This window comes from Lepisosteus platostomus, chromosome 17 (genome assembly GCF_059453375.1).
Source record: "Lepisosteus platostomus isolate fLepPlt1 chromosome 17, fLepPlt1.hap1, whole genome shotgun sequence".
Classification (NCBI taxonomy): Eukaryota; Metazoa; Chordata; class Actinopteri; order Semionotiformes; family Lepisosteidae; genus Lepisosteus; species Lepisosteus platostomus.
In genome coordinates this window covers 13,745,001-13,757,500 of record NC_142627.1, presented here as the reverse complement: position 1 = coordinate 13,757,500, position 12,500 = coordinate 13,745,001, and the positions used below count along the sequence as shown (strand labels likewise).

The following is a 12,500-nucleotide window of genomic DNA, read 5'->3' as shown; positions in this document are numbered from 1 at the left end:
TTTAATTTAAATTAAAGTTAAATACTATATAAAACAAGACCTTGTGCAAATGGATTTTTATACAAAAATACATCAGTGGTCCATTCTGTAGAAGGGCAATCTATGGGCAGATTTTGGTGCATTTATTTAGGTTTCTTCATTTCATTTTGGGCACTGCACTCTGCATTTCTTGTTTTGCCGAACTTAAAGACGCAACAGAGCAACAGACAGGTGTGCCTCATCTGTCTAAATCATAAACCAGGCCTAAAAGTTAGAAATGTTTGAAACAGACCAGCCCCAAATGGTTTTAATGTTTCATCTCAAATCCTATTTACTCTAACAACAGCACACCCTGCTCCCTGTTAAAAGCTCAGCCCGCCGAAATCTTTGAAGGCCTTCTGATTTTTTTTTATTACGACTTTTCATTGCATATTCTATAGCCAGTGAATAGGGTACATTGCAGTAATCCTTGCCTCTGGATAGGCACAGAATTCGCTTTCTTTTCTAAATGGCTAATAACAGTGTGTTGCTTCCTGTCAAGTGTTGAAAGGCCAGAACAATAATTCCAACCCCCAACTGCACAGTGTAGTTAGGACAGAGGGCGAACAATTTTTAAAAATGTAGATCCCGGTAAACATGGCTGGGTGTTTTATTTAAGTTAATCGCAGAAATAGGAAAAAAAATATATGTATATGAGGCAAAACCCCAAATTAAAGGTGATATTTGTGAAAAGGCTTTGAAAATATTTTGGGAAAGTATTGTGCAAGTGGCATATCATCATCAATACAGGTTTTTATCGAGTTAGTAGCACACCTTTAGTGGAAACGTTGGGTTGTGTACGCCTTTTTACAGTCATAGACTTGTAAAGTACATTTGGCAGTTAGTCTAGTTTGGAAACTGGGGATAAAGAAAACAAAATCTTGCACAAGACAGACGTGCCAGGTTCCTTTAAGTAAACCTTTGTCTTTTTTTGTAAAGGAAGAAAGTCCAGATTCAAAATCCAACAGTGGTACTAACTCTCAACACTGGTATTTAACTCTCTTCTTACATCGTTTTACATGATAGCTGACTTTCCACATCTCATTTGAACCAAAAAAGTCTCCTAAATTTCTGAAGACCATTTAAGGCATTCTTTCGGTGCTTAATTATCCTGGCAGCTACATGGACAGCTTCTCACATCCCGATTCACCTTCACTAATCCATGGCGTCATTTTTGGCTGAAAGTAATGTCAGTCAGTGCCATCTGCGGCAGGTACAAAAAGGACCCCCTAATGACAGCCATTTTTATTTGTTTCTTAAGATCCAAAGGCTGTTGAAAGAACAATTGGATAAAGTTGAGATTTAGCAGAAGCTTGATTTTCTTGTTCCAGTGAAATGAAACTTTGGCCCTTTCTTTCCCTCTTTTTCAAGCCTGCGAGGGGGTTGTAGTCGTGTCAAAGCTGCGAGAATGCCACTGCTGATCAGTTTAATCACGGGGACTAAGAAGGATAAAATTAAAAGTAGCAGCAGTGAAGCAGTGGAAGGAGGCTTGCTGAGATAGCAGTGAACTGTGAAATATAAAGAAAAAATGCATACAGATACATTTTTATGTGGTTGAAAACAAGAATCGACATTATTAGAATAAATAAAGTTGCCTTCTTATTCTGGAGCAATTGGTGCTGTACTGTGCCATACAATAAAATGGATTTTGTTTATTTAAATAAGAGAGCCGCTTTTATGTTTATGTATATTATTAGGGGTTTTGAAGTTTTTATTTATGATATCCCCCCCTCACACTCCAAATAAAAAACACATTTTGAATGTTGTAATCCTGTACAAATATCTCCTTTTTTTGCTAATGGATGTCCTGTTAAAATATTAGTAATGATAATAAGCTATCCCCCTGGTGATACAATTAAAAAAACAGTTTATCTGTAAAAATAAAAGCGAGGGTTAAGGATTATGCAACATTATGCACTGTTTTCTCCCTGTTATAATGAACCTAATTGTATGCTTTCTCATTAATAAATGGAATTTGTACTGGGCTTGCTGAAATCAGCACAACTTAACAAAATACACAAATTAGTTCCTAACCCAACAATTATCAAACCACAACATGGTTAAGAGATCCAAACATCTGAGTCCTGTTGCAAGTTCTATGTGCGGGAATCTTGGCCTTCCAGATTTAGTGAATTGTGAACAAGCCCTGCTTAGGTGCACTTAACTCTTTAGTAGGAGGCGAGAAAACAAACACCAGAAATTTAGCAGCCCCCAGGAGAGCTTTGCTTGGGCTGGGAGCCTGCGAATGCTGTGTTGGAACATTAGCAGAAAAGTAAATTGAGACAATCTGATAGGGAAACAAGAATTGTCACTCAGGCTCAGGATACTGTGTTGTGTCCATAAACTTTGTTTACCGAAGGGTTTTATAAGTTGTAACTGCCCCGCATGGGCTGTAAATGGGCCTAAATCTCACTGCCTTGAGGATTGAATTACAGCACACCTCTGGGCTAATGGTTATAAACAGACTCCCATTAGGATTGCATTCCGATGCATTCATTTGCATTTTGCCATTGTGTTTCCAAACAATGGCAACAAACAAACAATTTACATGGAAATGGGTAAAATGTACCTAATTAGTATTTTGTGCTTGTTTTGTTAATGGCTGCTTAGGTGAATTGCTCTGGTTCTCGACTGCTGAGCACTCTGTACTGTAGCTTGAAATATGGAGATTTGAAAGCCAGGGAAAGGAGAAATATAGCTTCAATTAAATAGGTAACTACTACCTCCAGGCTTCAGTTGGTAACTCTAGCTGGACGTGCGTTGAGAAATCAGAACTGCTTTAAAATGAGCTGGCTTCTCATCAGTAAAGTGCATGGTAATTGAAATAGTTAATTGTACTTAAAACCTCTCACTGAGCCAACTTTTCCTTTAGAGATACTGACCGCGAAAACAGACCTGAACAGTACGCATGGAAGATTTTATAAAGAGACTGAATGTTGGTCTGTGAGGAGCTCAAGGTCTGAACACTAAAATTTATTTTCCAGGCTCCCTTGTTGGCCTACAAATGGCAGATTTGTTTTTACGTCCGTTTTTCGACACTGGGATCATACTATTTAAGAATTAGTGAGAGTCCAGTAGGCGTTTCCTTGATAAAGTCTTTGCCTAACAAGATCTATCCTAAGCTATTATTAATGTTTTAGGTTTTATTTTTAGGTATTAAGACATTTCTGATAAAATGTTCAGGTATTTTCCTTAACTGTAAAAAAAATCATGTTACAAAAAAAAAGTTTACTGATGTAATAACCCTGGGGAAAAAAAAAAGACATTTGGTATCGGTGACAGTTGGGGACAGTCATGATATATATTTATATATATATATTCTAATTTATATATTTCTTTAAAAAATGGCGTGAATGATACAGATTGGTATGAAACATTCTGTTTACCGTGTGGTCTCCAGCCCCCTGCTGTAAACTAGCTGCTATCGTGATGATCAGATTGGGAATGAAATGGCATTTCTGTCAATTACCGAGATGGCAACTGTTCAATATATATCCCAGCAGCAAGATGAAGAGCGACGGCGGCAGTTGAGGGAGAGAGCTCGTCAGTTAATAGCAGAAGCTCGATCTGGTGTGAAGATGTCAGAACTTCCCATCTACAACGAAATGGCTGCAGAAAAGCTGAAAGGGAGGTCAAAGGCATCTGGAGGTGAGTGGGACAGAGCTGGCAGGCAGTGCCAGAGACAGCACCCTAGCGTCCGTACACGCCAGCACCTTCTCCCTCTTCTCTTGTCCTCCCCGCAAACGAACAAAAGAGTTTCCTGCTAATCCCTTTTTTTAGTAAAAAAAAAGGGGATTTTATGGTGGAATGGCTGCAAAAGTTCCCAAAAGAACATTTCCCCCCTTCTTCTTTCGGTGTTTGTTTAACCTCGTTAAGATGAAGCAGCATCTGCCCGATTTACACTGAGAGATCGATGACGGATCACATCTGCTAAAATCAATGGTACAGAAGAAAGATGCTTGTTTTCTTGTTATGACTCAAGCTTTTCTTTTTCCATTGTGGTAACTGGAATTATTGTTGTGAGCAGCAGTAACAACAGCAACCTTAACAATAGCTTGTAATGACTAGGTAAAAGGTCTACATTAATGGAAGAGCAGGTGTCTCTTAAGTATGACAGTTCCAACTCTGGTATAGTGCGTTAGCATCTATCAGTATAAATATACTTTGTATGTGTTTTATGAGTAGCTTTGTAAAAAGAGGCTACTTGTTCTTCAACTTAAATGTGGGTATATTATCCACAGGAATCCATAGGTGTTCGAGAGAATTGTCAGGCTGGCCTGCAGCCCTTCTCTCTCTCATTCTGTCTGTTTCTCCTTCCCTCCAGGGTTATTGCATGTCGCACTGAGCTACTATGACAACGAGCCAGGTTTCCTACTTTAGCGGGAATAAATACCGAGGAAAACAGTTCAGAGGAAAACGAGGCTTTCAAAATGGTTTATTTAGACTTTCTGGTTTTGAAATCTGCTAATTGTAGAACTCATTAAAAATCGAGTTTGGGGAAAGTGCTATAGGCTTGATGCACAAGACTTACTGTGCAGAACGCATAATCCTAGCTATTTCGCGTTCCACTCGGAAACCTTAATTCACAAAGGTTGCAGTAGGGCAGGCTCTGAAACAGCCTGGATGCCTGCAAACTTTGTGAATTCTACCACCATGCACTCATTTAATTAGTGTTACCTAGTAGAACTATACAGCCATCTATATAACCAGAAAAAAAATTAAAACTAAATGGCCTTTTTCTAGCTTAGCCTGAAAAGCAGTGGCCCCTGCTGAACTGAATTCTTGATTTTTAAATACCTACGTCCTCCTCAGTGTTTCTGGAAATCAGTTTTTTCAGCTGTTTTTTATGACTGTGTCTCTAATTCTTTTGTAAGTTTTTTTAAGCTATAAAATCTTGGTCAAGTAAATTAGTTTGTCTGCCCAAAAAGTGAAAGACTCAGACTTAATTTTCTGATTTACAGATTTCATGCAAATTTCAGATTTAACATTTTATGTTAAATATAAAAACTTGTTTTTTTATATATTTTAATTTATATATAAAATAAGGTGTATGTTTTAATAAAAGTAATTTAATAAAAATGACATAATTTGATGTAAAAGTATGTATTTAATGAATCTCTTGTTTTCTAGGGCCTGTAATGTAAAGTTAATGGCCACCATCATGATGTTACACACATCAGGTGCCACTGATACCACAAAGCAAACAAATACTGCTCTGTATTCTGATCTTAGTGCTCTGACAGTGCACTTTATCTCTTTTTGCTTTTCTGTTACTGATGTTTAATATCTATGCATGTTTGTTCGGTGTGACAGCTAATCCTATACTAACTCCAGTGATTAATTTCTGGTAGTTTTGGGGTGCATTCATGTCTTTGTTCCTACAGATTTGGGGGAGCAGGCTGTTTCTGAGGAGCAGGAGGTGGAGGATAATGTAGATACTAACGATGAGGAACCCCCTGTGTGCTCCTCTGTAGGAGCAGGAGATGAATTTACTAATCTTAAAAGTGACCTTGTGTCTTTTGGTAAATAAAGATCATTTTAGACTAGGGCTAATTTTGCTTTGTCCTGCATGTTTTGCTTTGGTGTGCATATCCATTTTCAGTGGTTTGGCTTCTCTTGTGCATTTTATTGCTTTACTTTGGATACCATACTGCCTTCTTACGGTTTACATTGCCAGAAAAAAGCTCAATAATGAATTTGTAGTATTCTTCCATTGCTTCATCAGAAATGTAGGTTCTTTTCACCCAGTTATATTTTAGTGAAAAGTAGGAATAAAACGATTGTTGGCCCAAAGTCTTGAATTTAATTACTTGTGGTATTAAAGATTGTTCTGAATGTACATTTTTTATTCTTTCCTAGCATTTTACATACTAGAATGTGATTAAATTTTATATAATGTTGATAATATACAAATAATATAGGTGTTCCTTGCTTTTGTTGGAATAATTAACATTGCAAATTCTTGTATGGGCTAATGCACATATATTGTTGTGATTTAAACAGTTGTGTGGCAGAACAAGGTGCTTCTGAGATAAATACTCTGTAACCAGTTAAGTTTTAATTGGAAAATTTAAATTTAAATTCCACGTAGACCCCATTCGCACTTACAAAAAAATAGATCTTGAAATATCCAGAGAAAGAGCTAATTGGTTCTTGCTGAAGCACATTACTGATGCAAGATAAACCTGAGCAGTCAAAAGAAATAGGCGCTTAAAATGGTTTCTCCCTCCCTGCCTCCTTTGAAGTGGTGTTTTGTATTATTTATGTTTTATATGTAGATTGCAGTATAGTTTCCCTGTTTGTCTCTTTTTCCTCTTCTACTATCTGTTCTAACACCTGTTAGGGAAGCAGATAATCTGCTAACACTAACAACTTCTTGATAGGCCATTATGGAGTCTGTCCTAGGCAAGATGTTGACAGTTCTAGCCCAACACTTAAAATGGACCAGTAGAAATGCACCATCTTAACTGCTTGGCTTTAGCTTATTAGTTCTCAACCTTTTACACTGCAGTGCCATAACTTATTAGCGCTCACTATCTGAAATTACTGCTACGCATTAACCTCTGTAAATTCCCATTCAGTGTTTCTCATCGCACCCTCTGGAACCATGGTACATTAACACCTACAGTATTTTGTGTGTGTTTTTATTTAATTATTAGGATACTTTCAGAAACTGAAGCTTTATCAAAACTTGTGGAGCTCTTGGCTTGTCTCTGTTGTGCCCTGATAATCTTTCCCCTGGGCACATGAAACGGCTTTGGCTCTCTTTCATCTCTTCGGTCCCCGTCATCGAGAGCCGCTGGTGGATTGGGCAAGGCGAGTGCCGTGATCGCACGCTGGAAACCCAGCCTCGCACGCTGGATGGAGAGTGTTTCAGGTGCCCAGATAAGATTACCAGGTGTGAAACAGAAAGGCCTGGGCTGAGGAATGTTGGCTACATCTAAACTCCCACACTCACAGAGCTTTTCAACACTGGACTAGGCCAGAAATAACACATCAGACCTTCATTTAACAGGTTTTAACTTCAGGCACAAATGTGGCACAGAAATACTATTTGGTACTAGATGGCAGTGGTTTTGGTACTTTTGAAGCTGTTTTTTGGAGGGTTACTACACAGCTCCACACCCACAACTGGTTGGTTAATTAAGGCTCATTTCTTGTTTCATGAACTATGTTTAATGCAAAGTTATACTGCCTCAAACATGTTTTTAGTTACTTGAGTCTCAGTAATTATATTTTACAGATATTAAGATTTGAAGGTTTTCAATTTCTTGTATATATTTAATTGAATCAGCTTTAGACTCGGACAGTAAAAAAAAAAAACTGTTGCTTAGAAAGTTTGCGTAAGGAGCCTTTTCTCATTGTGTGTTCCACTGCGCTCTGGACCTGCCTGCTCATAGTTTGTGTTGTTCGTTGCTCGTTTGTCGCCTCTCTCCTCTGTGTCGCGCTTTTACGAGTCGCGTTTGCATCTGGTTCGCTTCTCCTGCTGTGTCATTTCTCTGGAGGGCCGCAGGGCCAGATCGTGACGTTTCGCCCATGTCAGCGTCGCTTTCCCTCCTTCCTCCTGCCCTCCAGGTGGACAGAACAGTAGGCACGTGGACCTGAAGCTCCGGGAGTTTCTGGAAACTCGTCCGCAGGCGGTGAACTCATTCTCCTCGGCGCCGGCGCCGGCACCGAAGGTCCCTACTGACGGCACGAAAGAGGAAGGACTCAAGGTAATCTAGGCGGGACTTCCTGTATCGCTCCATCAAACCTCAGTCCACTTCCTCCTTTCCCCGTCAGCTGTCTCCTTTGATTGGGAAAAGTCTCCTGTGTCTCATCCGCTCTCATTTTTTTTTTAGCTGTCTTTGTTCCTGTCTTTCTGTACTGGTGGACACTACAATAATACATTTACTACATTAGTAGTTTGAAAACAGCTATTCTGACTAGCTCCCAACAATGCTTGACATTTTGTGGACTCAGATTGTGATGCTTCTGTGTTTTTAAGTTTATCAGTAAGTTTCCTTAAAAAAGAAAAAAGCTCACATGCTATCTCAAAGTGGGCTATGATGTTAATTCTAACATGGCAGTTAAGATCCTTTCTTATTAAAAAGGGCTCTTCTTCATCAACATAGAATCCAGGCTTATAAAATACCCAGAAACCGTTTGTGAACTGTAGGAAATTGTAGCTTGGACAACAACCAAACGGAAGAATACTTGAATCAGATTAATGAAAAGTGCTCATTTTGGTATTTTCATTAGAATTGCCTTATGTATTGAACTGTTGGTGTCCAGTTAATAGTCCATGTAGACGTGGATCCTTATTCGTCAATAGTACCTCTGTGGCCATAGAGCACATTCGCCTGTTCAAGTTTACCCCACCTGCAAACTCTTTGGGGACCTCGATGCTGACGGAAAGGATTTCCTTCCCCAAGATACAGAGGGCTTTGATCTCCTAAAACAATGACTTTCATTGCTTTCCCTTACACTGTCAGTTCCTATATGTTGGTGATGAAAGTGATCTACGCAATAAGGACTTTCAGTCTTCTCTTTTAAACAAAGAGGAGCCAGATCAAGTCTGAATTTGAATTTTACATTCAATTTAGCTTTCTACAGTGGATTTAATGTGAGCTGAAGCCAGCTTGAGAAAAACACAATGGGCTGTAAAAGCAAACTGAATTACCCGGCCTTAGAGGAATGCATTTGTAAAGTGGCAGGAGTTCCTGGTCATAAAGCAGTTTCTTCAAATGGGATTTGTCGGGCTAAACAGGTGAGATTTTAATGTGTTACCAGGCTTAAAAAATCAGCCGTGTTTGTTTTCTTTGCTAAGTGCCACGGCTTGAACTGTCAGACCTCAGCAGCGCCGGCAGTAGTCAAACCTGGTCTATGAGAAAAGCACATCTATAGTCTTTTCAATTAGCACCTCGCGTCTAAGTGAAAAATGGGAGCAAAACTATCCATAAACTGTTCCATCTGTTTCTCGATAACTGTTGAGTCCATCTCAGGGTTTTTGTGTGTGTGTGTGTGCGCGCATTTTATTTCTGTAAACCGCACTTTAGGCGTTTTGTAAATGAGGCCTTCAGCATTTGCAAAGGAGGATAAACTGTTTCGCTCCCTGGAGGATTGCGTATCCCAGGCCTCCTTGAGGCTAGAGAATAGGCCATCAGAGATCCTGCTCATTAATGATTGTCTCAATGCAAAGCAAGGGTGCAGTCTTGGTAGTGTTTGATAACCGGTTTCAACATTCAGCAGGCTGTGTTATTAGTCATGCATCTCGGCCTTTGCCTATTTACTTTCAAAACACTTCATGAAAATAATAATAGATAAAGAACAAAATGCAATATTTGCCTTATGTTCTGTGCCCCTCGTATCTGCTGTTTCCATGCTTTGCAGGGGCAAAGGGGAGGGAAGTGGGTCTGTCCTTGGGGAAGTTTAATTCTGCCAGCCTGTACAAAATTGGTTTATTTTCTTTTAACTACACCATGAGTGGAATAAAGACTCATTACCTCAGGGTCTCTGAGAACTTCAGAAACTTATTTTTCCTTTACCCTCCCAAAATGATTTTTTTTTTGTGATTTTGTTTTGATAACGCAGATGGTAGAGAAATTTGTTTCAGTATCATCATGCAAGGAGCAAGTGTTGGACAGTTGCTGTTTTAGCCTGTGCTCCAAGTTCTTATTTGCTTATGATATTGTTTTAGTTAAATGGATCTGTTCTATAGTGGTTTATAATAAAGTTTATGCCATTTTGCATTGAACTAAGCATTATTTAAAACAAGGAAAATCTGAGTGCAGTCATAAGTTCTAAAGAGGGCTTATTTTAAAAGCCAGTTTGCTCTGGTTTACATTTTGAATATTTATAACCAGGAATCACTGTTCTGGTGCTGCCAGTGGTGAAGCGCTTTCATTTTTAATCAGCGCTTTATAGAAATTGCAAAATTATCATCTACAGAAACCACATTGCTCGCCCTTTTCAAGAAGTGGAACGTGTACACTAATTGTAAACTTTATAACACCTTTTTTTTCTTAATGTTGAAATATTCCAAGCAGCTGTTTCCACTTGGTTTATTACATGCACGTAATACATTTCAATAAAACTTGATAGAAGACATGGTGCGCAATTTTACATGTGTCTACTTCGAAAACAATGGCATTGTTCATTTGCATAATCAGAATAAATTTTATGGCTGGGGTTTTTTTGAAAGTCAAACTTAATTGCATGTTTCCTAACCAGGAAAGCCACAAATCTGTTCTGTGGTTACACTTCAAATTAAGTATCACGTCTAATTTATTGCAAACCTCTGTTAGTGCCAGTACAGACACCCTGACTGTTGTTTATTTTTTTACAGAATAATGTGGAAGACATGCGAACAGAGAGATTGCGAAAAGCTACTGAGCGTCTGCGCAGTCCTGTGGTTTTCAATAAGGAGTCTACTGTTAGGAAAACACAGCTGAAGTCTTTTAGTCAGTATGTGGAAAACCGGCCAGGTAAAATTCCCTTTTCTTAATTATAATCTCCATAGGAAAGCAAGACAGCAGAGGTGTAAAAACATTTATTTATGATAAAAATGTTCTCCTTCTGAATGTCTGATTTAGAACAGAAGCAAATCCAGTACAAATCTTCAATTTTTTGCTCTACATTTAGCGAGGTAGCCTTGCATCTTCACAGTGAAGAGCAGCACATTGAATTTGGTCCAGTTTGCTTCTTCAGTTAGTCCAACTTTGTAATGGCTTTTAAAAACGAGGAAGTACAACTTGTACTGACTGTTGAATCATTGTAGTGTGTCTTTTTAATTGTACATCGTGTTATGCAAGATGTGTGCTTTCTGCTACCAGTCTTTCCCCTGCAGAGCTCTTCACTTCTGAATTAGAAAAAAAATGCCCAATATGCTTCTCCTTTTTGTCATCCTAAAACTGCTGTACATCATACAAAAAAGCTTAACTGTCCTTGCAAGAGACAGACACAGAATCTGCCCCCTTCACAGCAGCTATGTCTAAGGCTTGATTGCATGATAAGGTATTTTGTGTCCATTTCAATCTGACCTGCAAGAAAAATAAGAAAGTAACATTGTGTAGCTATATAAGTCACAGGCTTGGGCAGCTTTCTTCTCGAGTGAGGAGTCTCTGAGCCAGTCAATAGTAAGCTGTTGCTGTGGCTCTAAACTTTCTTCAGCTGGTAACCCAGCAGGCTGCAAGAGGGCAAACACATTTTCTGTCTCAATGAACAGTAAATTAGTCCTTCAGATCTCCTTGTAGAGGGCAGCTGGCCATCTGTAAGCACCCACAACAGCCCTGCAGTGACCTGTATGACCCTGACTCATTTTTGTCATTAATTTGCTGCATGCACTAAATTCAGACAACTTTATTCTTCATGGCATGTTGCCATGTTTTCTAGACACGTCCTTAATGTGACTGTTCTAGTGATGGACACACTTTTGTGGGATGTGTATTGCTAATCAGCTGCACGTTCGGCTGTAATTGCTTAAAGTTATGCGTCTGACAGCAGAACATTACAAAGACCCAGAAGGGCAGATGCAGCACAGTTGCTTACGAACTTGAAAAGCAGTGGTGCTTCTGTACGGTCCATTATACATACTGCTGCCTTGTCTGACTGTAACTGTACGTGTGCCGTTGAAGAATTGTTCCCAGTAGGATTGGTTTAAACTTCCTACAAAATCGGGCTCCAGCTCAGTCCCCTGCAGTTACATCATTGGAAAGCAATTAATTTCACTTCAGATGCAATTACATTGGCCCCACCCTCCACACCTCCACGGTGCTAGTACGTCAGAGATATGTCATATTTTCTTCACACCAGTGTCCCATTCATTATCAGGATGGATGGGGCCGTGACCAGAATCAGATTTCTGTGCATTGGTACCCTGTGCTGTGACAGCGCGTGTAACTTCACTTGTAGGAGCTTGTTTTTGCGTTGAGTTCAGAAGTTGTTTTTTTTTTAAAGCGTATGATCCAGAAGGCTTTTGAAATGGGTGCTTAGAGAAATTTTAATTCCTGTTACTTAAAACAAAAGATATTCCTTTTATTGGTTAAAGCAATTTATATGTTAATTAAAAAAAAATCAGTTTGTCTCTCAAGATGTGTTCTCTGCATTGGCTTTTATGTTTTGCCAGTTCTCTTCCTGTCTGTAAACTTCACAGTTAAAAAATCTCAATTCAGACTAGAATGTTTCTTGTTTATTCGTAGACTTTCCAGGTAACATCTAGTTTCAGGGATAAGCAGGGGAAGTAAAAGTGATTAACAGAATTGCCTCTGAGTGTGTATTGCATTTTACTTTCCTGCCAGAGTGAATTAACACACTGTAAATACAGTTAGTTGTAATCACAAGTACTTGTGTATTTGCATAAGGCAAGTTATTTTTAATGCCATCTCGTTTACAAAGAAAACTCCTTTAAGTCTATTTTTTTCCTTTTTGAACCCACAAGGTGTGAATTCATAATGAAGCCATTTAAAATATCTTTTTATATCCTTCCTTTTTCAGAGGTAAAA

The 12,500-nt window shown here is 38.8% G+C and overlaps 1 protein-coding gene across 5 annotated transcripts in view; it reads left to right on the top strand.

The window, feature by feature from the left end:
- ehbp1 (EH domain binding protein 1) overlaps positions 1–12,500 on the top strand; it is a 132,988-nt gene that overhangs the window by 93,084 nt on the left and 27,404 nt on the right. For 3 of the 5 annotated variants that reach the window (XM_088610255.1, XM_088610257.1, XM_088610254.1), the window contains 5 exons: positions 3,519–3,666; positions 5,403–5,540; positions 7,594–7,733; positions 10,346–10,484; positions 12,493–12,500. The exon at positions 12,493–12,500 is cut by the window's right edge and continues 90 nt beyond it. In XM_088610255.1, coding sequence (XP_088466381.1) covers positions 3,519–3,666; positions 5,403–5,540; positions 7,594–7,733; positions 10,346–10,484; positions 12,493–12,500 — 573 coding nt within the window. The remainder of the gene's footprint in view (positions 1–3,518; positions 3,667–5,402; positions 5,541–7,593; positions 7,734–10,345; positions 10,485–12,492) is intronic. The other 2 variants (XM_088610256.1, XM_088610258.1) reach the window with 2 other exon arrangements.